The sequence below is a fragment of the Siphateles boraxobius genome, unplaced genomic scaffold (assembly GCF_051911475.1).
Source record: "Siphateles boraxobius isolate OS27281-9 unplaced genomic scaffold, OSU_SipBor_1 9, whole genome shotgun sequence".
Classification (NCBI taxonomy): Eukaryota; Metazoa; Chordata; class Actinopteri; order Cypriniformes; family Leuciscidae; genus Siphateles; species Siphateles boraxobius.
Window position 1 is genome coordinate 8276743 of NW_027509219.1, and position 25701 is coordinate 8302443.

Genomic DNA, 25701 nt, shown 5'->3' on the forward strand with positions numbered 1-25701 from the left:
GGTACTTCTTACTATGTCTTAAAATTACATTAAGTTCACATTTTGTTATTTTAACTATAGCTCCAAAACATAATAAAAATAGACAAAAAAGTAGATTTAATTGGCAGTTTGGCTTTCTGCTGTCTCAGACTTGTATTTATTTATTTATTTTTTAAATAAAATCTGTTATTTTAAGCACCCTATATATTTATGTGTGAATCAAATAAATTTCTTACCACAATATACACCCATCTCATGAAAGATCTTGTTTTTACACCATTAAAAATCCGCAATGTCTTACAAAAGACTGCAAACCAACAGCGACAGACAATTAGCAAACATTTTATGAGTCATTAAAGTTTCTCTATTGTACTCTCAGTAAATCTTGCAAACTTAAACTACATTTCTTTTCTTTTGTCACAGAGGAGCCCACCATCCCTCCATTTGAAAACAACTGGTATGAAGAATATGAATATGGACATGGTACAGTACATACTACTTTGATACTCCATTTTGAAAAGAAAACAAACATACAGTGAGACATGCATGAGAGGTGTTGGCCTCCCTCTTGTCTTAATGAGAGTACAGAAAGTGTGACCTGTCATTTCTGACCTTAAATAAACACTTGCAGAGACACAGAGGTGCCGCTTAAGATGAAGCTGATCATTTTAAATCATGTTGCCATTAAATGAAAATGTCAGTGGAGATGTTTTTTTTCCAACCAGAAAACTATAATGTCCTTCGTCTCCTCCCCAACTAAATCTTACTCAAGAAACAACAACAAAAAAACAACAAAAATGCATAAAAACCCTTATGTACGGTACAGTGTACCTTGTTAGCAGGTTTTAAGAGGCAATATGATATGGGGTGCATGCATGGAGGCAGAACTTGATTTTGCCAAGTGCAGCATGTTCCTGGATCAACACCTTTGTTGATCCTGTAACAACATTACCAATCAGATTTTAGGGATAACTTATAGGAAAGGGTTAGGTTTAGGGGTAGGGATATGGTTAGGATTACAATTTTGGACAGGAATGTTTTTCCAGGATCAACAAAATATGTTGACCCAGGAACGCGTCTAACTCGGCAAAATCAGGATGTGCGTGCATGGAACCCTTTTTTTTTTAGATAAAGGGAATTTTCATTAGTAAACAAAACTCTGTCCAGGAGTAAAACAAAACAGACAGTGTCTGTTATTATTAGGGTATAAAAACAGAATTTCGTGCAGGAAACAATTGTAGCCTTAAGGGTAAATGTGGCAGGAACAATTTTGATTTGATTATCTGATTCAGTTTTATGTCTAATTCACTTAAGTTGGAAATCTGACTTCCAGAGAATATTTTCTTACATATTTTGAATTTAGTATTTGGTTTGTCCTCTTTTGCTGTAATGATCTCCACAATTTCTGTAAAACGTCACGGTCGTGTTTTCCAGCATGATTTAAGAATGATCCAAAGAGCACTTCTGCTTCAATCTGACCTACTAATGTGTTCACATGATCCATGTCACAAATGTATATTCTGATTTATGAAAAGCTCAATGAAAAGCTCAATGAATTTAAAAAGCTCAAAGCTCAATGAATTTCTTATCATTACATATTCATTATATCATTTCTTTTTTTTTAAACACCTTTCAACTTCTTTGAATCCGGCTGTACTTGCTTAATGTGTTACACTGACTCTGTTATGTTGTGCTCTCACTTACACCCTTGCTTTCTTTTTTGTCATCAGAAAAGAAACTGGAAGAGGAGAGGGAAAGAGAGAGAAAAGAACAAGAGGAAAGAGGTACAGTGTTTTATCCTCATATAGAGAGAGTTTATATATTTTTGCTGTGCTCTCAACTAAAAATTTATATTTACAAGTGCAGTTGTACTGAATATGATTCGGATGTAGGCTGATATTCTGAACAATAATACAATTTAGAAAATCATAACAACTTAGAGTGTGCTATTTAGTTTAACACAACAATAGTGTAGTTATGGTGTTGTTTATTCCAGTGTAGGTTGGTTTCAATCAGATATTTGGACATACAATACATGAGTAAGATCACATATTTTTTAAATTACTTTTTTTTATATATACATCTTTGTTCATTCCATTTGTTTGGTTTGTCTAGAGCTGGAAAAAATGTTTTATTGTTCAAAAACATCAACGTGTTTGGCCAACACTGTCTCAGTCTTCAACAGGCCTTTCTAACTATCCGTTTCCAAATTCTGTTTCTTATTATTTAAATAACACAATTAGCATGACAATCACCTCTGTTTTGTCTTCCAGCTACCCTACATTCTGCTTATACATGATTATTGACTTTGACAGTTGTGGGAAATTACCGAATGACAAGCATTCATTAACACCTGTGAACTCTGACCCTGTTCCCATGAACTCTGATGTTCAGTTCTAGTTCCTAACTGACTGAACAAAATCCTTCGCACTGACTGGAGCAGGAATTAAAACAATTTTTATATGCAGAATATTGTTGAATATTAACCAAAATAACTCAGCGAGCTGAGAAAGAGAGTTTGAGAGATCTTGAGAGAAACGTTCCAGGTTCAACAAAAGTTAAACTCGTCTAACATTGTCTGAAATCAGAAATCATCTGCAATATATTTAAACCTGATGTAAAATAATGATACTACACACTGTCTGTGCCACAGTATAGTTATAAAGGGGTGCAAGGATGATGTCAAAACCTGGAAGACTAATTTAGCACTGGTTCCCTTGAGATTTTCCAATGGGGTATTATATTAGGGTTTTCAATTTATGAGTTAAATAAGGTTTATAAATTAAAGATAACTTGACCATGCTTGAAAATTTTGCTCTACAAAGTAAATTACACACATCTATATCGAAAACTCAACTTTTGAAGCTGTTATTTTTATTTTTAAAAACGTATGTTTCTAATAAGTAACTAGATAAGAAAGTTCGGGGTGTGAATGTGTACCGATGTTCTATATCAGGGCTTCTTGGTTTTCCTTCAGATTATGTTACTATGGCAGGTCTTTGAGCTATAATCTTCAGATTAACGGGGCACTGATCTGTATTACTCTACATCCTCCCATCTCTTGAATGTAAGGATGAATGTCTCTTGGAAATGAAGATCCAGACCATTCCAGAGTATTGTGAACTGTTTGTCAAAAGTTTATCAAGATATTTGGTGCCAGGTTCACTCAAGTTAATTAGCTTTTTTTGTAAAAGCTAAAGTGTTTTGTTTTCTTGTGTATATTTAAAATAAATATATTTTCTCATATCCCATTCCAATGTACAGAGACTATTGAAGATTCAGAATGCACTTGGCTGAAAACTGAAATCAAAAATAAATAAATAATCAATTAATCAAACTTATTCATTAATTAACACTCAAAAAGACGATAAAACTAACTTTACAAACATTTAAATTGCACATTTAGTGGAACTGACGCATATATAGCATCCAACACATCTAAAGCTGTAAATCTTCATTATAAGTCCTAATCATAAATACAGTTCATGTTCACAATAACAGTTTAAATAAATAAAATAATGATTTAAACTTTGTTTTACTTCTGTTGTAAATATTTAGATTAAATATGCAATTCTGATTAATGGAGTTAAACACTTAAATTACATGAAATCATTACTGAAAAGTTACAAGATTTTTTATAGGCTATTCAATAAATAGAAATATTTGTTGTGGATGCAATGCTTTTGAACACTTTTCCTCTGGCATGCTGTGTTTTAATGTTTTAACTACAGAGATAATTGCTTATCATGATAATAGCAGATTGTCTGAGAAAATAGTTTCGTGCAAATAATGCACAACAAGGTCTATCTGTTTCCATTAAAAACATAAATCAATTAAAAATACTCTTTGGACAGTGGAAAAGATTGAGAAAAACTTTCTCTGAAATGTATTTTACACTATTTTATTTATTCAAAAACAGGGCAAGGATAGGCTACTAAATGATCAACTAATGTGACATCACATCCGCATTTCATATTTTCCTAATGTCTTGTACCGTTAAACATGTTATCACGTGGATGAATAATCATATGCAAATGATATGCAGATGAGGATATGCATAGTAAAATAGGCGTTGTAAGCTCCATATATGGTTGTTTCGGGGAGGAGACGCATGTGCGCACAATCTTCCGCTAACTGGGATTTATAAAGTGAATTCTGCGCAGGATCCGTCGTACGCACGGTTTTATAAGTCTGAATATTTGTTTGCGTAAGCCATTTTTGGCTTTCTGGCGCACGTACACTTTAAGTAAGGATCCTACGCACAATTTTATAAATGAGGCCCCAGATCTAGTGTCCACACAGCTGACATGTTGGTAACACTTTTGGTTTAGGGTCCAATTCTCACTATAAACTAGTTGCTTATTAGCATGCATATTGGCTGTTTATTAGTTCTTATAGAGCCTTATTCTGCATGACCATATTCTACATCCCTTAATCCTACCCAATACCTGAATTTAACAACTAGCTTACTAACTATTAATAAGCAGTATTTAGGAGTTTATTGAGGCAAAAATCATAGTTAATAGTAAGTTAGTGAAATTGGAACCTAATCTAAAGTGTGACTGACATGCCAATGGAGAAGGGTAATTAAATGTCACTGATTTCAGCCCTCCAAAACCATTTTGGCCCAAAACCGAAAATAGCTGTTTTCTGCCGAAACTTTTAGGTAGCCGAAATTTTGGTGCATCCTTTACAGTGTGTTGTTTAAGTATTAATTAGTGCTATTATAGTATTTATTGATAATTTGAATTAACTTTTTTTTCATAGTAATTTTAGCTTATTTTTTAGTAACTTTATGTGCTTTTGTCTTTATTTTTTTATTTATTTTTATTTCTATTTATTCACTTATTTATTTCAAATAGTTGTTAAGGTTTTTAAGTTTAATTAAACCAAAAAAGATTTTTAATAGTTTTATTTAGATAACAGTAACAACACTGACTACCAGCAGTTAACCACCAGCTTTATCTTCATGTTTTGCTCATGAATCCATAGCATTAATGATGAACTTTGTGTTTTTCCCAATAATTTGTCGTCTCAGAAAGAGAAGAGAAGAGGCATGAAGAAGAGGAGGAGAGAGAACGCAGGATTCAGAAACCACCACGCGTGTACAGAGAGCCTAAAAGTGAGTGGTAGGACTCAGTTTGGGCATTTAGCCATATGAGATGCTTGCCATTAGCTTCATCACTTAATAGATAACATAAGACAAAAAATACACTTAGGACAAAATGACTGTGAATGAATAATAAACTACTTTTGACAGCAAACTTATCTAAGAGCATTCCCAGCTCTCAGTTCTGGCCGCAGATCTTACCAAACAAAAGCAACATTTTGGCATTCAGTTCAGTGACTTAGACATAATGTTAACATAAATATAATTGAAATGGTGATCTTGATGAAGCATTCATTAAGTTCAAGTGAATAGATACCTTAAAACAATTTTGGAAGACTTCAGCTGTTTTTAAGTCATTACAGATGCTGAATCCAGCCAAATCCTGCTTTATTTCAACAGCTGGTTCTTTTCAAAGAAAATTCCAAATGTCCTCTATGGAAGTAAAATAATGCCAAATGTTTTTGAAACAAAAAGCCTGTTGAATTGTACTACTTGAAAAAAAATATGCATTGCATTAACCCTGCCTGTATTTGAATGCATTGTATTTTTAGGACTTGCATTTTTATGGGCTGAAACTTAGCATGGTTGAACAATTAAGCTGTGAATATTTAAATTCAAAACATTTCAAACACATTTTCATTAGTAACATTTCAATAATCCATATTAACCTTTCATATTTCACTTCCAAAATATTCAAACTGATTAAAAATACAACCTATAATATTCAACTGGGGGTTTTCGGTGCATTTTATTTCGCTTTGCAGATTCACTTCTACAAATTCAGTGGTTCAAATTCGACAGTAAATTCAACGTTGACGTCCAGGAACTGCAGGAAAAGCAGTAGATTACCGATCATAATCTCCATGTGCTGTTAGTCGATCTCACCAGCAGGGGGTGCAAGTGCGTGTTGTTGACGAAGACCAGAGCAACAGTTAGAGCAAGCCAGTCATTCATAAAAACTCATTTACAAAAATGTAAGTGTAGCCTATCTGTGATTATTATGTTTTATGTGAAATTCAGTGTCTTCACGATTACTTTTCCAGTGCATCTCTATCGTGAACGAGATTATAATGTTATTCCCCCGATGCGGATGTATAGGCCTACAGACAGATCCAATGTTACATTTGAGTTTGACATATCTATAGGTTGTTTAGTTGCCTCAACCTTATATTTCGGCGATTGTGCTGCATGCAGTAGTAGGCTAGCAGCTAATGGCGCTTTTCCACTACACAGTACCAGCTCGCCTTGGCTCGGCTCGGCTCGACTCGACTCGCCTTTGTTTGGTTTTCCACTGTGTAAAAGTTGTACCTGTACCTGCTTTCGGGTACTTTTTTTCGTACCACCTCCGGCGAGGTTCTAAGCGAGCTAAGGCGATACTAAAATGTGACGTGAAAACAATGCCGACTGCTGATTGGTCAGAGAGAATCGTCACTATTCACTGCGTCATCATTGCACGCGCCAGATGGAGTATCCAGAATAACCCCGCCTTTTTTAAATAGTTTAGCCAGAGATAGTTACTAAACTTACTACTATTATTATGGCAACTCGGAAGAATACGCCGTGGTCAAACGAGGAGGTGCAGACATGCCTTTGTTTGGTTGACGAAGAGAGGATCCAGCGAGAGCTTGATGGGGCAACGAGGAACGAAAGGCGTCGCTATGACGACCGGGTACTATTTGTGGCGATACTTTCTGCAATGGAAAACGGAACGAAAAGCGAGCCGAGTCGAGGCGAGCCAAGGCGAGTCGAGTCGAGTCGAGTCGAGCTGGTACTGGTAATGGAAAAGCGCCATAAGTTACTAGGGTTTCCCTCAAAACGTCAGGATTCCCCTGCTGGACATATACAACGCTTAACGTAGCTTAATGGACTAATACAGTGATATAAAAGACCAAACTCGCAGTCAAGCAGAAAGACTCTGAACATGAACATGAACTTAACGCGCAAAGTTTAAAGCTGAGCGTTTCTCAGTGATACTGGCATAAATTGGCATGACATTGGACGTTCGCATATTTAGGGACCGTCTCTAAAGTTACATACGACATTGGTGCACAAGTTTCTAACTTTGAAGAGAACGACTTGCAGTCATAAAACCAATTGTAAAGTGTTCATGTAGGTGATTTCAGGCATAATGCGCAATTTATTCAAATACATTTAAGTTAGAAACGTTTAGGCCTATAGGACTACTAATGTTACTTTAGAGACGGTCCCTAGATGTGCGAATGTCAAGCCAATTTTACATTTAGTCATTTAGCAGACGCTTTATCCAAAGCGACTTAAGTTACAGTTAAACTAACAATATAGGACAACAATATAAAAGTGCTATGACCCTTCCCAGATTAATCATGTATGTAGGAATATTAACATGTACGCATACTTCCCCAATAAGGTGCGAGTTTGGTCTTTTATATCACTGTATTAGTCCATTAAGCTACGTTAAGAATTTTGTCCTGATGGAAGGGGAATCCTTGAGTATGATGAGGTATTGAGGGAAACCGATTATAATCCCGTTCATGGTAGAAAAAGTTGATAACATGTAAGGCTACACAGGGAAAGTAACAATGAAGTTAATGAATGAAACATAAAAACAGCTTTTGTGCCTTTATCATCTTTTCCGCATATATAGCCTACTGACCCAGATCATCACAAAAAACTTTATGCATGCTCAGTTGTTGTAAATGACTTTTTATGAATGAATGGTTTGCTCTAACTGTTGCTCTGGGCTTCGTCAACGCGCTTGCACCCCCTGCTGGTGAGATCGACTAACAGCAGATGGAGATTATGATCGGTAATCTACTGCGTTTCCTGCAGGTCCTGGACGTCAAGATTGAATTTACTGTCGAATTTGAACCACTGAATGAATGTGGAAGTGAATCTGCAAAGCGAAATAAGATGCACCGAAAACCGCCAGTTGAATATTATAGATTGTATTTTTAATCAGTTTGAATATTTTGGAAGTGAAATATGAAAGGTGAATATGGATTATTGAAATTTTACTAATGAAAATGTTTTTGAAATGTTTTGAATTTAAATATTCACAGCTTAAATATTCAACCATGCTAAATGTCAGCCCATAAAAATGCAAACCCTAAAAATACAATGCATTAAAATACAAGCAGGGTTAATGCAATGCATATTTTTTTTCAAGTAGTACAATTCAACAGGCTTTTTGTTTCAAAAACATTTGCCATTATTTTACTTCCATTGTCCTCCCTTCGCAGATGCATGGATGTAGTCCTTCATCTTAATGCACATTACTCTAAATGAAGACAATAAGTGGCAGAGCACTTATATTAAAAACGTATTGTTTTGAATTAAAAAAAGAAAAATATGTTATTAATCTATTAATCTATTAAAGTTATTAATTGTTGTTTCATTATATATTTGAGTTTATTGTGTATCTGTATAGTCTTGTCTATAGGCTACATAACTAACCTTGATAGATCAAACTAATATTGAGTGCATAATATATTTACATATTTATATATAGACATAAAAACGTAAATTTTACAATTATAAAAAAATACAAATGGATAAAGTAATACATAAAATAATAAGGATATATATAAATCAATTGATATTTACTTGGAAACCATTTTAGAACCCAAACAAAAGAACAAGTATAAATTAAAGGACATACATTTAAATAAAATAATAAGGTGCCCTCAGGAAAGGTTAGCACAGTGCTTAGTGAGAAAGCACAGATAAACTGATTTCAGTCTAGATTAGAACATATTGTGTCAATCACATTTACATTTATTAATTTAGCAGATGCTTTTATTCAAATCATGTGTTAGGATAAGTACACATTCATCCATATGTTTTTTTCTCTGGTTTGCTGTGTCTTGCTGTATCAGTTTGTCCTCCTCTGGGTATGGAGTCTCATCGCATAGACAATAACCAGCTGCTGACTTCCTCTGTTTTTCAACACCGCTATGGCTCACACAGAGCTCGTCTTAATATTCAGGTATAAACATATGCACAGATACTCTAATGTATATACGGAACACTGAAATGTATAAGAAATCTACGTATATAGAAATAGTTGTGTTGTCAATGTAAGCATATTGGTTCATGTAACAGGCGTCTGGTGATGAAGATGATATGAATGGTGGGGCATGGTGTGCTAACCCTGAAGAGAAGAACCACTGGATTGAACTGGACGCACGTACACTAACAGAGTTCACTGGTGTTATCACCCAAGGACGAGATGACCCCCTAGAGTAAGACAAATATTAAAAACTTAGGAGCCATGTGGTTAATTGTGTTTAAGAACTACCAAACTATCTAAACAGTATACATCTACAGTCCTTATTATTGTTTTGTTGTTTCAGGAGCGACTATGTTTCTTCCTATTATGTGGCATTTAGTAACGACAGCAGAGAATGGACTGTCCTTCAGGACGGATATGCTGAATGGGTAAGTTGCCAGATTGCCGTCAATTTCTCTTCTCCTTTTGGTATCCAAATCTTTCTGTGTTGCTTGGAGGTCATAACTCATTAACTAGACAGGGATTTTCAACTGGGGGTCCGTGAACCTGATATTTCAAGAAGACCCAGTTATTATTTGATCTCAAACTACTTTTTTGTAGTTAAACAATACAGTAGTGGTCAGAATTAAAATAAATATGATCAAAAATGGCTGTAAAAAATAAATCTGCATTGTTTTTCCTTTTGATCTTTCATTCGCAAAAATCGAACCTTTCATTGGAGTAAAATAATTGAAAGTGGGGGGTAAATCAGATTATGAAATAAATGATTTTCTCCAAAACACGCTGGCCATAATTATTGGCTCCCTGTTATTAAATACTTCTTGCAACCTCCTTTTGCCAAGATAACAGTTCTGAATTTTCTTCTATAATGCCTGATGAGTTTGAGAACACCTGACAAGAGATCACAGACCCTTCCTTCATACAGAATCTCTCCAGATCCTTCAGATTCACAAGTTCATGTTGGTGCTTCTTCTCCTCAGTTTAGCCCACTCATTTTCTATAGGGTTCAGTTTAGGGGACTGAGACGTTCATGGCAGAAGCTTCATTTTGTGCTCAGTTACCCATTTTTGTATTGATTTTGATGTTTGTTTTGGACCGTTGTCCTGATGTAACTGCCCAACTGCCCATTATAAAATTTCTAGCAGAGGCAGTCGGGTTTTTGATTTTTTATCTGTTTTTGCTAATACGATGTATTTTTTTTGCATGTACGATGTAACATATAAGATCCAGCAGTATATTTAACCGTAGGCATGGGGTACTTTTTATCCCTGTTTGCACCAAACACATCGGATGGGTTTGCTGCCAAAATGCCCTTTTTTGTTTCGTCTGACCATTGAACCCAGTCCCTTTTCAAGTTCCAGTTGTGTCTGACAACTGAATATGCTGGAGTTTATTTTTGGAGGAGAGAGGATGATTTTTCTTGAAACCCTCCCAAACAACATGTGGTGATGTAGGGTTTGTTTGATATACACAGGTCCTTCTAAAAAAATTAGCATATTGTGATAAAGTTCATTATTTTCCATAATGTAATGATAAAAATTAAACTTTTATATATTTTAGATTCATTGCACAACAACTGAAATATTTCAGGTCTTTTATTGTTTTAATACTGATGATTTTGGCATACAGCTCACTAAAGCTCCCAAAATTCCTATCTCAAAAAATTTGCATATCATGAAAAGGGTCTCTAAACGAGCTATTAACCTAATCATCTGAATCAACTAATTAACTCTAAACACCTGCAAAAGATTCCTGAGGCTTTTAAAAACTCCCAGCCTGTTTCATTACTCAAAACCGCAATCATGGGTAAGACTCCCGACCTGGCTCCTGTCCAGAAGGCCATCATTGACACCCTCAAGCAAGAGGGTAAGACACAGAAAGACATTTCTGAACAAATAGGCTGTTCCCAGAGTGCTGTATCAAGGCCCCTCAGTGGGAAGTCTGTGGGAAGGAAAAAGTGTGGCAAAAAACGCTGCACAACGAGAAGAGATAACGGGACCCTGAGGAAGATTGTGGAGAAGGACTGATTCCAGTCCTTGGGGGACCTGCGGAAGCAGTGGACTGAGTCTGGAGTAGAAACATCCAGAGCCACCGTGCACAGGTGTGTGCAGGAAATGGGCTACAGGTGGCGCATTCCCCAGGTCAAGCCACTTTTGAACCAGAAACAGCGGCAGAAGCGCCTGACCTGGGCTACAGAGAAGCAGCACTGGACTGTTGCTCAGTGGTCTAAAGTACTTTTTTCGGATGAAAGCAAATTTTGCATGTCATTCGGAAATCAAGGTGCCAGAGTCTGGAGGAAGACTGGGCAGAAGGAAATGCCAAAATGCCTGAAGTCCAGTGTCAAGTACCCACAGTCAGTGATGGTCTGGGGTGCCATGTCAGCTGCTGGTGTTGGTCCACTGTGTTTTATCAAGGGCAGGGTCAATGCAGCTAGCTATCAGGAGATCCATCTGCTGAAAAGCTTTATGGAGATGAAGATTTCATTTTTCAGCACGACCTGGCACCTGCTCACAGTGCCAAAACCACTGGTAAATGGTTTACTGACCATGGTATTACTGTGCTCAATTGGCCTGCCAACTCTCCTGACCTGAACCCCATAGAGAATCTGTGGGATATTGTGAAGAGAAAGTTGAGAGATGCAAGACCCAACACTCTGGATGAGCTTAAGGCCGCTATCGAAGCATCCCTCCATAACACCTCAGCAGTGCCACAGGCTGATTGCCTCCATGCCACGCCGCATTGAAGCAGTCATTTCTGCAAAAGGATTCCCGACCAAGTATTGAGTGCATAACTAAACATAATTATTTGAAGGTTGACTTTTTTTGTATTAAAAACACTTCTTTTATTGGTCGGATGAAATATGCTAATTTTTTGAGATAGGAATTTTGGGTTTTCATGAGCTGCATGCCAAAATCATCAGTATTAAAACAATAAAAGACCTGAAATATTCCAGTTGGTGTGCAATGAATCTAAAATATATGAAAGTTTAATTTTTATCATTACATTATGGAAAATAATGAACTTTATCACAATATGCTAATTTTTTTAGAAGGACCTGTATATTTTAGGCTTTCTGACCCCCAAGACTCAAGTAATCTCTGCAATTCTCCATTTGTGATCCTTGGAGAGTCTTTGGCCACTCAAACATTCCTCCTCACCGTGCATTAAGGCAATATAGACACACATATTCATCCTGGCAGATTCGTAACATCTTTAGTTGATTGGAACTTCTTAATGGTCAAAATGGGGATTTTCAATTCTTTAGCTATTTTCTTACAGCCACTTTCTATTTTGTAATGCTCAACAATCTTTTGATGCACATCAGAACTATATTCTTTGGTTTTACTCATTGTGATGGAAGATTAAGGGAATTTGGCCTTTGTGATTCCTCAAATTTAAACTCCTGTGAAACAAGAAGTCATAGCTAGACAATTTCATGTTCCTAGTCACCCTGGTGTGCTAAAAAAAAGGTAAATATTAAACGGAATATATTTTACACGTAAAAAATGAAAATACTTTTTTTGAATGAAAGATCAAAAGGATAAACTATGTAGATTTATTTTTTACAGGCATTTTTTATCATATTTACCAGGGGTAAATTAATTCTGACCACCACTGTTTAATTTAACTTCAACCAAAGCGGAAGGTCAGCTAAATATTTCATAGTTGCTTTAAAATTAAAATATACTAAGTAAAATGAATGTTCAAGTATGACTTTGTACATCAATTTTGATTATATGAATGGTTTTGCAATAAAGCATCATATGAAAGTCTGCAAATACACTAATATGGTTCTATACCCATGCTATAGGCCAGGCCTAAAGTGCAGCACCTGCAGCACTAATTATGTAATTCAAAAAACTATTCAACTAAAGGTATTTAGTCATTGAGTCACTTTTTTTCCCCCTTCTCTCTGCTCTCAGTTATTCTTTGGCAACTCAGATAAAAGCACCCCAGTTTTGTCTCAGTTTATGGAGTCGGTAGTGGCACGTTACATCCGCATCTTGCCACAGAGCTGGAATGGCACGATGTGTATGAGAATGGAGGTTTTGGGCTGCCCAGTACCAGGTGAGAGACTCAGGGCATTGGATTAGACTCAACACAGGCATTGATGGGAAGCATCAAATTCAAACAAAGATGTTGTTTTTTTGTGCATTGCGTGCTGACTAGAAGTTTATAAAAAATAATACTTTTTTATTATGATTATGATTATAACATTTATGTAAATATCTTCTAACTGTTAGAGGTGATAGCCTTGTAGGCAGTACTTCGAGATGTAATTCGATTGTGCTTTGGGTGACCTGAGTTCGAGCCCGATAAATAAATAATTAAATATCTTCTAATTAAAACAATAATACTAAATGTTTCATAAAACAAAGTTTAAAAAATTAGGTTACAAACTAAGATAACTACTTTATGTACAGAGTTATGTTAGGGAAATCACCATAGACTGTAAAAAAATATGGACACTGTGTCCGTGACATCACCCGTAGGTTTCTGAAGAACATTTTTGAAGCCCAAAGTGGGCAGAGCCGGCCGTCGCCCTCTTGGCAGCGCGTCACCACGCATCACTCCCGGATAACCGAATATGGGCAAAGAGGCGGGATTAGCTGAGGTGACGTGACGGCTAACAGACAGCAGACAAATGGCTAGTAGTGACAGCAGCGGCAATCCACCTGTCACTCAAGTGGCCACGCCCCTAATTATGCAGAGCTTTAAGGCTTAATATAATTTAAATGGATGCGTTATATAAAAAAGGGCAAAATTAGCTATAGACCAAAACCACTTTTAGTACCAGGCTTAAACATTTTTTTCTGCTGTAAAGTTGGGCATATTAACATGGGGGATCTATGGGATTGACTCTCTTTTGGAGTCTGTCTCTAGCGGCCAGTCGATGAATTGCAGTTTAAGTCACTTCCGTGTTGGATTTAAGAGAGAGACCAGAAGGTTGCTGGCCACTTGACAATCACCCATAACCTTAAATAAGAGGATTCGGACTCTAGTTGATTAGTGAACATGGAAGTTGAAAGAAAATGTTCATTGTTGAAAATTGCGATTGCGATCAAACTACGCTTGTTTCATTCATTTGTGTATCATATCGATTTCTGAGAGATGCACAGAGACAGCAACACAGCTATTTGATTTGTTTAAAGGGATAGTTCACCCAAAAATGAAAATTCTGTCAGTATTTACTCACCCTCATGTTGTTCCAACCCCGTAAGACCTTCGTTCATCTTCGGAACTCGAATTAAAATATTTTTGATGAAATCTGAGAGCTGGATCACTCCTCCATAGGCTTCTAAGGGATTGAAACTTGCCAGCCCCAAAAAGTTATTAAAGACATCGTTAAAATAGTCCAAGTGACTACAGTGGCTCAATCTTAAGTTTATCAAGCGACGAGAATACTTATTGTGCGCAAAAACAAACAAAAATAACGACTTTATTCCAACTATTCATTTCCTTCTCTGTGGGCCTCTAGTCAGTTAACGTAGTGTGATAGCATAGTGCTATGTCACACATAGGCTCACTATTGGCCGATGCTGGTCATGTGTGTGATCCGTGTGACGTACAACACAGAAGCACTGCGCTATTACATTAGTGAACTGACTCGAGGCCCACAGAGAAGGAAATGAATTTTTGAATAAAGTCGTTATTTTTGGGGGTTTTTGCGCACAAAAAGTATTCTCGTCGTTTGATAAACTTAAGATTGAGCCACTGTAGTCACTTGGACTATTTTAACGATGTCTTTAATAACTTTTCGGGGAACATGAGGGTGAGTAATTACTGACAGAATTTTCATTTTTGGGTGAACTAACCCTTTAAGTATAATTTTGTGTTATCCCCTGGCACACATGTTATTCATCAAGGAGTGACTGTGTCAGCCAAATATTTTTTCTATCATTAGGCAAAATTATTCATTTTTACCTTTGAAGCCATCATCCGTGCCTTTCAGAATAAGGTATTTGGCATCGGGCACATTTTTAGCATCAACAATTTAAGTATAGTATACTAATCAACATTGTGCATTTATTCTTTACTCAGATCCTCTCAGCCAGCACCAGAGTCAGAATGAAGTGATGCATCGAGATGACCTTGACTACACCCATCACAACTACCTAGACATGGAGAAGGTGATGGGAGATCACCAAAATCCTGGAGTCTTAAAAGTTCATGAATGGCAAAAAAAGATATCAGAATAAACTACAATTTAAGAAAATGTAAAACTCATCTTTATGATAGGAGAATTTATGTTTCTAAGCTATAAGATTCAAGGTGTAGCACACATTTGTAGCACAAACCATGTGGGATGAGTTACACACAGAAGTTTAGTAGGCTTAAGGATTTCAACAAATGACTAAATGTGCGGTAATCGCTTAAATTTTACTTTTCATATTGTTACAGCTCATGAAATCCATTTCTGATGAGTGTCCCAACATCACCAGATTCTACAGTTTGGGCAAGAGCTTTAAAGGGCTGGAAATTTATGCCATGGAAATTACTGATAACCCTGGAATGCACGAAACAGGTGAGGGATATTTGTATGGAAGAAACAATATTATTATTCCATTTTGGATATATTACAGGTACTGGTCATTAAATAATTTGTTATCAGATTTGAAATTTTAACATAAACGAGGAGGAGAAACAAACAATGTGAGTGTGTTCATTATCCATTTACCTTTACTCAGGAGAGCCAGAGTTCAGGTACACAGCAGGTTATCATGGTAATGAAGCTTTGGGACGAGAGCTTCTTCTGATGCTCATGCAGTACCTGTGTAGAGAGTATAAAGATGGCAATCCTCGAGTGCGCCACCTTGTGGATGAGACACGAATTCATCTGGTACCATCAATTAATCCTGATGGCCACGTGAGAGCTTTTGAGAAGGTGCGTTTAAAAATGTATAGAACAATATAATTTCTGCATCACTAGGCAGGAATTGATCAAAGAATTACTGCTTTTAAACAGATTCAGAAAAAAAGTGAATAGCTAGAGTCTAGCCATCGATTTCGCTATGGAGATAATCCACAGGATTAAGATTTTTCAGTAGCACTACAGCATGTGAGTGCATATTAGCACCATTTTTTGTTTGATTTTGGGATATGATCTGATCTTAGCGTTTGGACTTGGAATCATCAACTTTATCAACCAGACAGGTTAAATTCCCAGGGAACATGCAAACTGCAAATCAATGTGGATAAACAATCTGCCAAATGTACTGATATAAATGGTGTTGTGACATTTTAATCTCACTAAAGTATACAAGTAATATTAACTTTGTTTCACAGGGCTCAGAGTTGGGCAGCTGGACACTAGGACACTGGACTGAAGATGGCCGTGACATCTTCCAGAACTTTCCAGACATAAATAACATTCTTTGGGATGCCGAGGATAAGGGCATGGTGCCCAAATTGATACCAAATCACCATGTGCCCATACCTGAGGGTCTTCTGTCAAGCAATGGTTCAGTAAGGAAATGAGTTTGTTTAATGAATCAAACCACCACTCACATACTCTAGTCTTGAACGCCTTGAGCTTGACCAATTAGATTAGAGGACCAGTATTAACGTTTTTTTTTCTTTATGTTCTTCATTTCAGGTTGCAGTGGAGACTCTTGCCCTTATCTCCTGGATGGAGAGTCATCCATTTGTGCTTGGTGCCAACCTGCAGGGTGGCGAGAGACTGGTGACATACCCCTTCGACATGCACCGCCTCACCAAGGAGTCTGAGGATATGGAGAAAAAACTCAACTCCAGAGCAAACAGACGGAAGCGACAGTACGAGGAAGAGGAAGAAGAGCCCAACCCTTACCTTCACATTGGATACCATCAGGAGACCTACAGTGGCCCCCAAGAAAACCATGCATATCATCAAGAAAACTATGGATACCATCAAGAAAATTATGGGTACCACCATCAGAACCAAGGGTACCATGAGGAGAACCAAGGGTATCACGATGAGACCCAAGGGTATCACGATGAGACCCAAGGGTACCATGATGAGAATCAAAGGTACCATCATGAGGGTCACCCTGAAGGGTATCATGAGGGCTATCAAGAAGGATACCCAGAGGGATATGGAGAGAGTGAACCAGGGGAAGAGATCAGAGTGGTTGAGGACCAGTCTTTGTTTCGATGGTTGGCCATTTCTTTTGCCTCTACTCACCGCACCATGACTCAAACCTATCAGGGTGGATGCCATAGTGATGACCCAACAGGTGGGCTGGGAATTGTCAACCGTGCCAAATGGAAGCCCATCCCTGGAAGTAAGCATTAGGAATTTGTGTGGAACGATAATTTAGAACAGGGCTGTCCTATCCTGCTACTGGAGGGCCATATTCCTGCAATGGTTTGCTTCAGCCTACTCATGCCTGGAAGTTTCTAAAAATCCGGAAGACCTTGATTAGCTCGTTCAGGCGTGTTTAATTAGTGTTGAAGCTAAATTCTCCAGGAAGGTGCCCTTCCAGGTGCTGGATTCTAAATCACACTCCTAATTTAGAAGGATCTTTCAGATCAAATCGAATCTGCTTTGACATGTCAAGGCACCAATATACTTATATAAGAACAAACTAGTGTGACGCCATTTTGAACAAAATCAGGTCAAAACTAAATTAAAGTTCACTCCGACTGGTAAACACCTTCTTACTACCATTGGTCCATGGCAATTACATAATATGTAGGTGTGCGTTAGGGCTGCACGATTAATTGCAATTTACATGTAATCGCACTTAAACCGATTTGGCTTATCGCAATTTTGAAATCACAAAGGTTGCGATTATATTTTAAGCGCAGCTTGTCATTGATATACGGCTCTGTAAACGCTCTAATCTGAAAGCACTGTGAGTTTGAGGCACTTTTGAATAAGCAAAAAGCATCAAACATCTTTCCAAATATGAGAAGCATTTATGAACCTCCTGTCGAACAAAAGACATTTAATAATATGCTTTTACTCCAAACTCACTTTCTGTCACCAGAAACTCACCAATCTCACTTCTGTGAGATGATGTAGCTTACTACTGATCAGCCGCACTGGACTGACAAGCTAAGCTGCACCTAAAATAATCGCAGCCTTTGCCAAATCACGTGTGGTTTCATCGCGATTAATTGTGCAGCCCTAGTGTGCGTTGAGACTCTACCTTTGGCGTATAAATCTTCTCTGGTTGATTTCTTCTGTTTAGTACGTTAAGTTTGACATCCACAAGTAAAAACATGAACACACTGGAGAGCGGCTTTATAGTAGAAAATTAATTTGTAATTCTAATCAACTTTGTCTCTGTCACATCTTTAATATTTTAAAGCTGCTTGATTTAAAGCAATCTATTGTATAAAGTGGTAATGTGAACTGAATGGAGAGCCGAATTGCAGAGCACGTGAATCATTTGCAAAGAACGAAAAATAACTTTGCTGTGAGTATATCAGGGCTTTTAGTGACTTATTTTTGATAGCTATTCCTGTCCCTTCTTCTCTTGTAGGTATGAATGACTTCAGCTACGTTCACACTAACTGTTTTGAACTGTCAATTTTCTTGGGATGTGATAAGTTCCCTCATCAGAGTGAACTTTTAAGAGAATGGGAGCATAACAGAGAGGCCCTGCTGACCTTCATGGCTCAGGTGAGCTGTTCACATTCACATCATGAGAATGGACCATAACAATTGTTTAAAAACAGAGAAGCCTGTCTCTGTTATGCAGGTAACACTGTTCCCTGAGAAGGGAACGAGATGTTGCGTCATGGCCTTGATGCTATTCAGCAAGCACCGGTTTCACATTTTCACATTCAGCAAGCATAGGTTTTACATCAATCCTATTGGCTGATGAAGGTCAGGTGACAAAGCGTAGCAATCCATCAAGACTATAAAAGGGTACCTAATTCACAGAATCACCAGATTCTAATTGTCTGTAGAAGCTGCAAAGGCATGCAGGAAGTATGGCAAAGTGACGCAGCATATTGTGAGGAATCGGGTAACCCAGAGACCCGAGTCCTTTTGAAGGAACTCAAAAGCTGCGCAGTGGTGTTGAAGCTATCGGAATATTAATACTCATGCTAGGGCTGTGCCATATCATACCATCCACGATAATACCGGTATAAAATTTTACATGATAAAAAAGTGTCATATCGCGATATTGATGATATAGCGGCGCGAGGACGCGATATTGATGATATAGTGGCGTGATGACGTATGGCGTATTTACGTTACCTAGCGCACGCACAACAACAAAACCTCTGATAGTAATAGCACAGCAGCATGTCAGCCTCCGAATCCGATCAAGATTTAGTTCCTAAAAAGGGAGCTACTTCAATAGTATGGAAGTGGTTTGGGTACAAGAGGTCAGATCTCCAACAAAACACAATTTTTTGTAAAATATGCATGAAAAATGTTAATGCTAAAGGTGGAAACACAACCAACTTGTTTCACCACTTAAAGCAAAAACACACCATCGAGTATAACCAGGCTATGAAGATACGCGACGAGACACTAGCAGGTAGTGATGTGCGGCCAAAAAGTAAACAAATGACTCAACCAAGCATCGCTGGAGCAATCGCTAGTTGCACTCCATATGACAAGAAGAGTAAACGGTGGATGGAAATTACTGATGCGGTTACATATTGTTTGGCCAAGGATATGATGCCAATCCAAACGGTGGATAAGGAGGGATTTAAGCAACTGGTTAAAAAGCTCGACCCAAGATACAGCTTCCCAGGTAGAAAATATTTTTCACAGACATCCCTGCCTGCGATGTATGAAACATGCCGCGACAAACTAGCAGCTATGCTATCGTCGGTGGAGTTTTTTGCCTCAACTACTGACATGTGGTCGAGCCGAACAGCAGAACCATTTATCAGCCTGACCGTGCACTACATCGACAACGACTGGAAGCTACACAACTCCTGCCTTGAGACAAGTTACTTTCCCGAGGATCACACAGGTGTAAATATTGCGAGTGGTTTAAGGGAATTTCTTAACTCATGGCATCTAGAAGAGGACAAACAAGTGTGTGTGACAACAGACAGCGGGGCCAATGTTGTTAAAGCCATCGCTCTCAATAACTGGACGAGACTGTCATGCTTTGGGCATCGTCTGCACATTGCTATTGGTAAGTTTCATTTACCAAACAAAAACTGTGCGTGTGCTTGGCCTGCTTACCTTGAATATATGGTTTATGAGGGCACAAATGTGTATAATGATGACATGGGTATTAAACCATAAACATGGTTTATGAGGGACATTGCCTGTGCCCTCGTAAATCAAATGGCTTAAAACACACTATAGCTGTCCGTTCACATATCACGTCTTTCTAAAGCGCTTGCTCTCCCATGGCGTCTGTCGTTGCTATGCAACCATGAACTGCGCTCTCCTCAACGACGAGGAAGTTTCAGTAATGCAATTTCCACTGCCGAAAAACGCTTGCTGTAGCTCTGCTACAATATTTATTTACGGAGAAAAGAAAAGAAAAAAATCTCGCTGTGCCTGGCAAAAACGAGCGTGTCACTTCTATTATGAGAGCGCTTGCTGCGTGCCTACATTTGAAATAATGAACTTGAGCGTGCACAATACGCAATATGTTTACGGTCTATGGAGAGTCCACATAAACCACATATTCAAGTAAGCCTGCGTGTGTGTGTGAGAGAGAGAGAGAGAGAGAGAGAGAGAGAGAGACTAACTGTCTTTCTTTATCTTCAGAGAGGAGTATGAAAGATTCCAGAATTGACAGAGCAGTGGGAGTTGGAAAAAAGATTGTGGCTGCATTTGCTCACAGCTGGAAGCGGCAGCGGGCACTCCGTGATGCTCAAGTGGAAATGGGCTTACCTCAGCACAAACTGGTCACAGAATCTCCCACACGATGGGGATCAAGACAAAAGATGATCCAGCGGCTGTTGGAACAAGAAAAGGCCATCACACAGGTTTTAGCTGCTGACAGGTCTACCAGACACCTGGTGCTAACGTGGCAAGATGTAGAGGTCCTTGATTCTGTGAGCAAGGCTCTAGGTCCTCTCTTTGAATTTACTGATGCATTCTCTGCTGAAGACTACGTCACCATCTCATGCGTAAAGCCTGTTCTTAAGTTATTCACTAATAACATCCTACAGGCAAAGGAGAATGACACAGACCTCACAAAGACAATCAAGAAGTCTGTACTGGACTACATGAACAGCAAGTACGGAGACACTGTGACCGAGGAACTGATCAATTTAGCAACTCTGCTTGACCCACGTTTCCGCACTGAACACATGAGTGAAAGTGAGAGCAAAGCTATCCAAGCCAGAGCAGCTCGTGAGGTGGAATCCCTTCTATCAGAGCATACAGCTGAACCCCCTCTTGAAACAGCAGAAGACACCCAACTGACTCAAGGTGCCTCCAAGAGACCAAAGAAGACCCTTGGAAGCTTTTTCAAGGGCGCAGCAACAGAGAAGACAGCCGTGTCTGAGAGAGAGACAATCACAGCTGAATTACACAGCTACTTGAACTGTCCACCAGCAGACAGCGAGTGTGATCCCCTTATGTGGTGGAAAATGCATGAGGTGAACTTTCCTCGGATCAGCCGTTTAGCCAAGAAATACCTATGCATCCCTGCCACCAGTGCTGCCTCCGAGAGGCTGTTCAGCACTGGCGGGAATGTAGTAACTTGTCAAAGATCAGCTCTTAAGCCAACGTCAGTGAATATGCTGGTGTTCTTGACAAATAATCTCTGAATGTGATGTGTCTGCCACGTTGGATGGATGGCTAAAGTGTTTACTTGACTCATTTCATTGTATATCCATTTTTTGTTTACACAGAATTAGAGGCAATGCAATAATTTTAGCACTGACCTAAATAAGTTTAGGTCAATTTTATTAGGTGACAATATTGTGCAGGCTCCTGAAGTTATTGTTAATATTGTTAAGTTATTACTTTAGTTATTGTTAAACTAAAATGTTAAGGAGTTATTTTCTACTTTTTTTGCACTAATGCTGCTGCCAGCCAGCTGCAATCACCAATAAAACGTTGTTTCATATATTTTTTTCTATATCGTCATAAATATCATTATCGCAAATATTCTTGAAATATCGTGATATAATTTTTAGGCTATATCGCCCACCCCTAACTCATGCCGCCATACTGAACAAATGCCTGACCAACAAGGTTGTGAAGTATGCAGATGCACAAGCCCTGTGACCAACTAAATGAATTGACCCTGATGGACTTGAGATCCTGTTGACCAATCCATGTCCAAACTGTAATCCTTATGATTGTGTATGGAAAGGACCAGCCTGCCGCAACAGAAACCTCTTATATGAGCATCTTAGAAGACCGTGCACCTCATAGGCTAAGTAAAAAATGCCAGCAAGGTTGTGAGAGTATGCAGAACAATTAACCCAGAAGGACCTGAGATCCTGGGGTTGAATCCATATCCAAACTGTTGACCCTATGAATGTGTGCAGAGAAAACCACCTGCTTTGCCAGCCACGAGAAGTCGGTTTGCCATTCTACATGCATGCCTCTGAAGCTCAAGAGCACAAACATCTTGTAAAGAGGCACCCTTAGCTAGCACCTTAGAAGAGGCCACACTCATAGTGGAGTGTGCTTTGGTGTCTAGAGATGAAGCCATACTGTACACCTCATAGGCAAAATAAATTCCATCAACAATGCAATGGGACAAGCCCTGCTTGGTGGCAGGAACAGTTGATCAGATTTAGACCGCACTTCCTGAGTGGTCAATATGAATCCCTTGTGCCCTGACTAAATATAAGAGGTGAAGTCTCTCCTGCTCTGGCAAGTCAAACGGCGGAGGGAACAAGGCTTGAAGAACGACAGATGAACAGTCAAAAAAGGCACCTTTGGAAGGTAACCTGGCCTCAGGTACAATATAACTTTGACCAGTCCAGAGGCACAATCTAAGCAAGAGGGTGCAACTGAGAGGGCCTGCAAATCTCCTACTCTTTAAGTACCTTGAGAGTCAGAAACTTCTCAGAGGCTGATTCTAAGGCCTCAAACGAAGCCACAATAAACCTTCAAGGACTACATAAAGATCCCAAGGAGCCTTGCAATCTGCAGATAAGCTTCAGTCATTTGTCACCGTGCATAAAATAAAACACTAAGCGATGCTACTCCACAGAAGCTCCATCAATGTGGACATGACAAGCCGAAACGGCGGCCATGTACACTTGAATGAATGAATGAATAAATGAATTAAGCATTTTTAAAAGGCTTTATTATAAACTATTTTACACCTAAAGTGCTTTACCAACATATCAGGGGTATCACCCATCACCAGCATCGACCTGGATTATGCGACGGCAGCCACAGTGCAACGGCGCCAGTGCTCTCATCACACACCAGCTATAGGTGGAGAGGAGAGTAAAATGATAGAGCCAATTCAATGGATGGGGATTATTAGGAGACCATGATTAAAGAGGGCCAATGGAGGGAATTTAGCCAGGACATTGGGGTTACACCCCTACTCTTTACAAGGAGTGCCATGGCATTTAAAATGAGTCAAGACCTTTGTTTAACGTGTCATTGAAGGACAGTGCTTTTTAGAGAGTATGAGACTGAGGGCTCAACGACCATCCAAGACTGCACCTCAGTCTACAAAGGAGGTGTCCATCGTGATAATCCTGCGATGAAAACCCTCCCAAAGAGTGGGACCCTAGGCAATGCCACAGTGAAAGGGTACTAAACATCTGCGAGTGACCCTAATGGCTTGAAGTGACCCTAATGTCACAAGAGTGAAACCCCTGATCTTAAGCTACCATTGAAAAGATCTCATATCTGGAATCTAGAATATATAGAAGACTATCCCAGTGTTGTCCGCCAGACCAACACATGGATGCCTCTTAGCAGCCATGAACACTTTAAGACTGCAGCGCCGGGGTCTTCCACAGAGAAAGGGTTTGAATGCATCTGTGCATAACCCTTGTAACTCACAAAGAGTTGCCTAAGGGGAAACCTCTGCTCACCAAAGAAAGTCTGCATATATCCAACATATATAAAAGCAAGGATTTATTCATATGTGCAGGAAGTAGCACATCTGAATTGTGATCGAATCCCCATAATACCCCCAGATAGGTAGATCACTTAATTGGAGAAAGCATACCTTTCTGAAAGTTCAATGTCAAACCTAAACACCTTAAATGAGTGAGAATGGCATCTCGATGTTGAATCGCAAACTGATTGAAGGTACGAGGTGATAAGGTCAGGCCGAGAGGACAACTCCATACTGCCCCCAAAGCAAACCTGCTGAAATGAGTCCTATTACCTCATTCCACAGAGATACAATTTGCAGAAGTTACCATGATTCCAGTCATTCTCTTCAGGTGAAAATGGTCTAATTTTCAGTGCCCCGAAACAGCTTGCTGGCAGGGAACAACTGAACATATTGGCTGAGGGGACCAGTTGCAAGGGGAGTCCCCAAACACTGTCCAGAGGGGCCAACTGCCCTGACAACCTATAATAGATATGGTGAAAAAGCCAGCTGGAGACTGCTACTCTGAGAAATACCGGAGTGTCAGGGTTGGCAAAAAAATCTCCTGAGAGCATCAGGAGCAGAGCAAGCTTCCAGATCCAAAATGGGACACAGGTTGGGAGAAAGAGAAAAGGGAAACATCTGTCTCAAATACCAACTCCACCTGCAATCCTCATGATCAAAGGCTGCCTCGCTGCAGCTCTTGAATCAGTGGCGAGCAGATGTCTGACCCTCATCCCTCGAGAAGAGAGCCAGTCAGGAGTAGAGCTTTCTTATTGTACCCCCTCGAGAAATGACTGCGTGCTCCACTCCTAAACAAGCAGAGATCCTGTGAGTCATCACCCATAAGAAAGTTGGCACATTGACACACATCCAGGGACGGACTGGGACTAAAAAACGGCCCTGGACTTTGACTAGGCCCGGCCCAAAGCAATCGGTGCACAGAAACTCGACAACAACAACAATAACGCCTGCCGCTTGGCATGAATGTGGCATTTTAAAGCTAAAATGTTGAAGTTTAGCTGTTTTAACTTCAGTAATCATTAATGTAGCAAGCTGAATATCACTTCCTAACATCATCCCTAGCAAGTAACTCTCTTTCTCCTCTCATGTTCCATACTTACTTGCCCTGTATCTGCCTGTGGAACCAGCTCATCTTTCTGTCCCTCATCATCACTGGTGGCATGTTGCTGCATAGCTGTCTGGCTCACTTCTTCACTGCTGGGTCTGCTGCTAATATTTAACTGCTAGGTGCTGCTGCTGGCTGTGCTGCTAAATATTTCAGTTAGTTTGTGACATGTAGCGGCTTCAGTATCTAAATTCCGCAATTTTTTTTCTCTCGCCTTCTCAGCCCCACCCTTTTCTTTCCGTTTTTTACCCGCGGCCGCGTTATGCACATTGTTGGTTTGTTTTTATGCTTCTATCTAATGTCTTTGCTGTTGGTTTCTGCCTCCGCTTCCACTTCTTCTTCTCCTTACTTGGCGGCCACGGCCAGTGCAGCTGGCATCCAACTTAAAGGTGCATTGCTGCCACCTACAGTACTGGAGTGTAGAACAGATTAGTGGGGGAAAAAAACAGGTGATGACTGAGTGTGTGGTGGGTGGTGGGCCGGCCCATCGCCGTCCTGGGATTCTCCAGATCGCACAGATGGCCATTCCGCCCCTGCACACATCTCCTAAATT

At 39.2% G+C, this 25701-nt stretch overlaps 1 protein-coding gene across 5 annotated transcripts in view; it reads left to right on the forward strand.

Moving 5' to 3' along the window:
* The window catches only part of aebp1b (AE binding protein 1b), a 38786-nt gene that overhangs the window by 11316 nt on the left and 1769 nt on the right, over positions 1–25701 (forward strand). For all 5 annotated transcript variants that reach the window (XM_077223070.1, XM_077223075.1, XM_077223072.1 and 2 more), the window contains 13 exons: positions 403–462; positions 1710–1763; positions 5018–5101; positions 8944–9053; positions 9170–9309; positions 9421–9505; positions 13001–13145; positions 15120–15208; positions 15480–15603; positions 15767–15963; positions 16365–16544; positions 16675–17341; positions 18548–18687. In XM_077223070.1, coding sequence (XP_077079185.1) covers positions 403–462; positions 1710–1763; positions 5018–5101; positions 8944–9053; positions 9170–9309; positions 9421–9505; positions 13001–13145; positions 15120–15208; positions 15480–15603; positions 15767–15963; positions 16365–16544; positions 16675–17341; positions 18548–18687 — 2075 coding nt within the window. The remainder of the gene's footprint in view (positions 1–402; positions 463–1709; positions 1764–5017; positions 5102–8943; positions 9054–9169; positions 9310–9420; positions 9506–13000; positions 13146–15119; positions 15209–15479; positions 15604–15766; positions 15964–16364; positions 16545–16674; positions 17342–18547; positions 18688–25701) is intronic.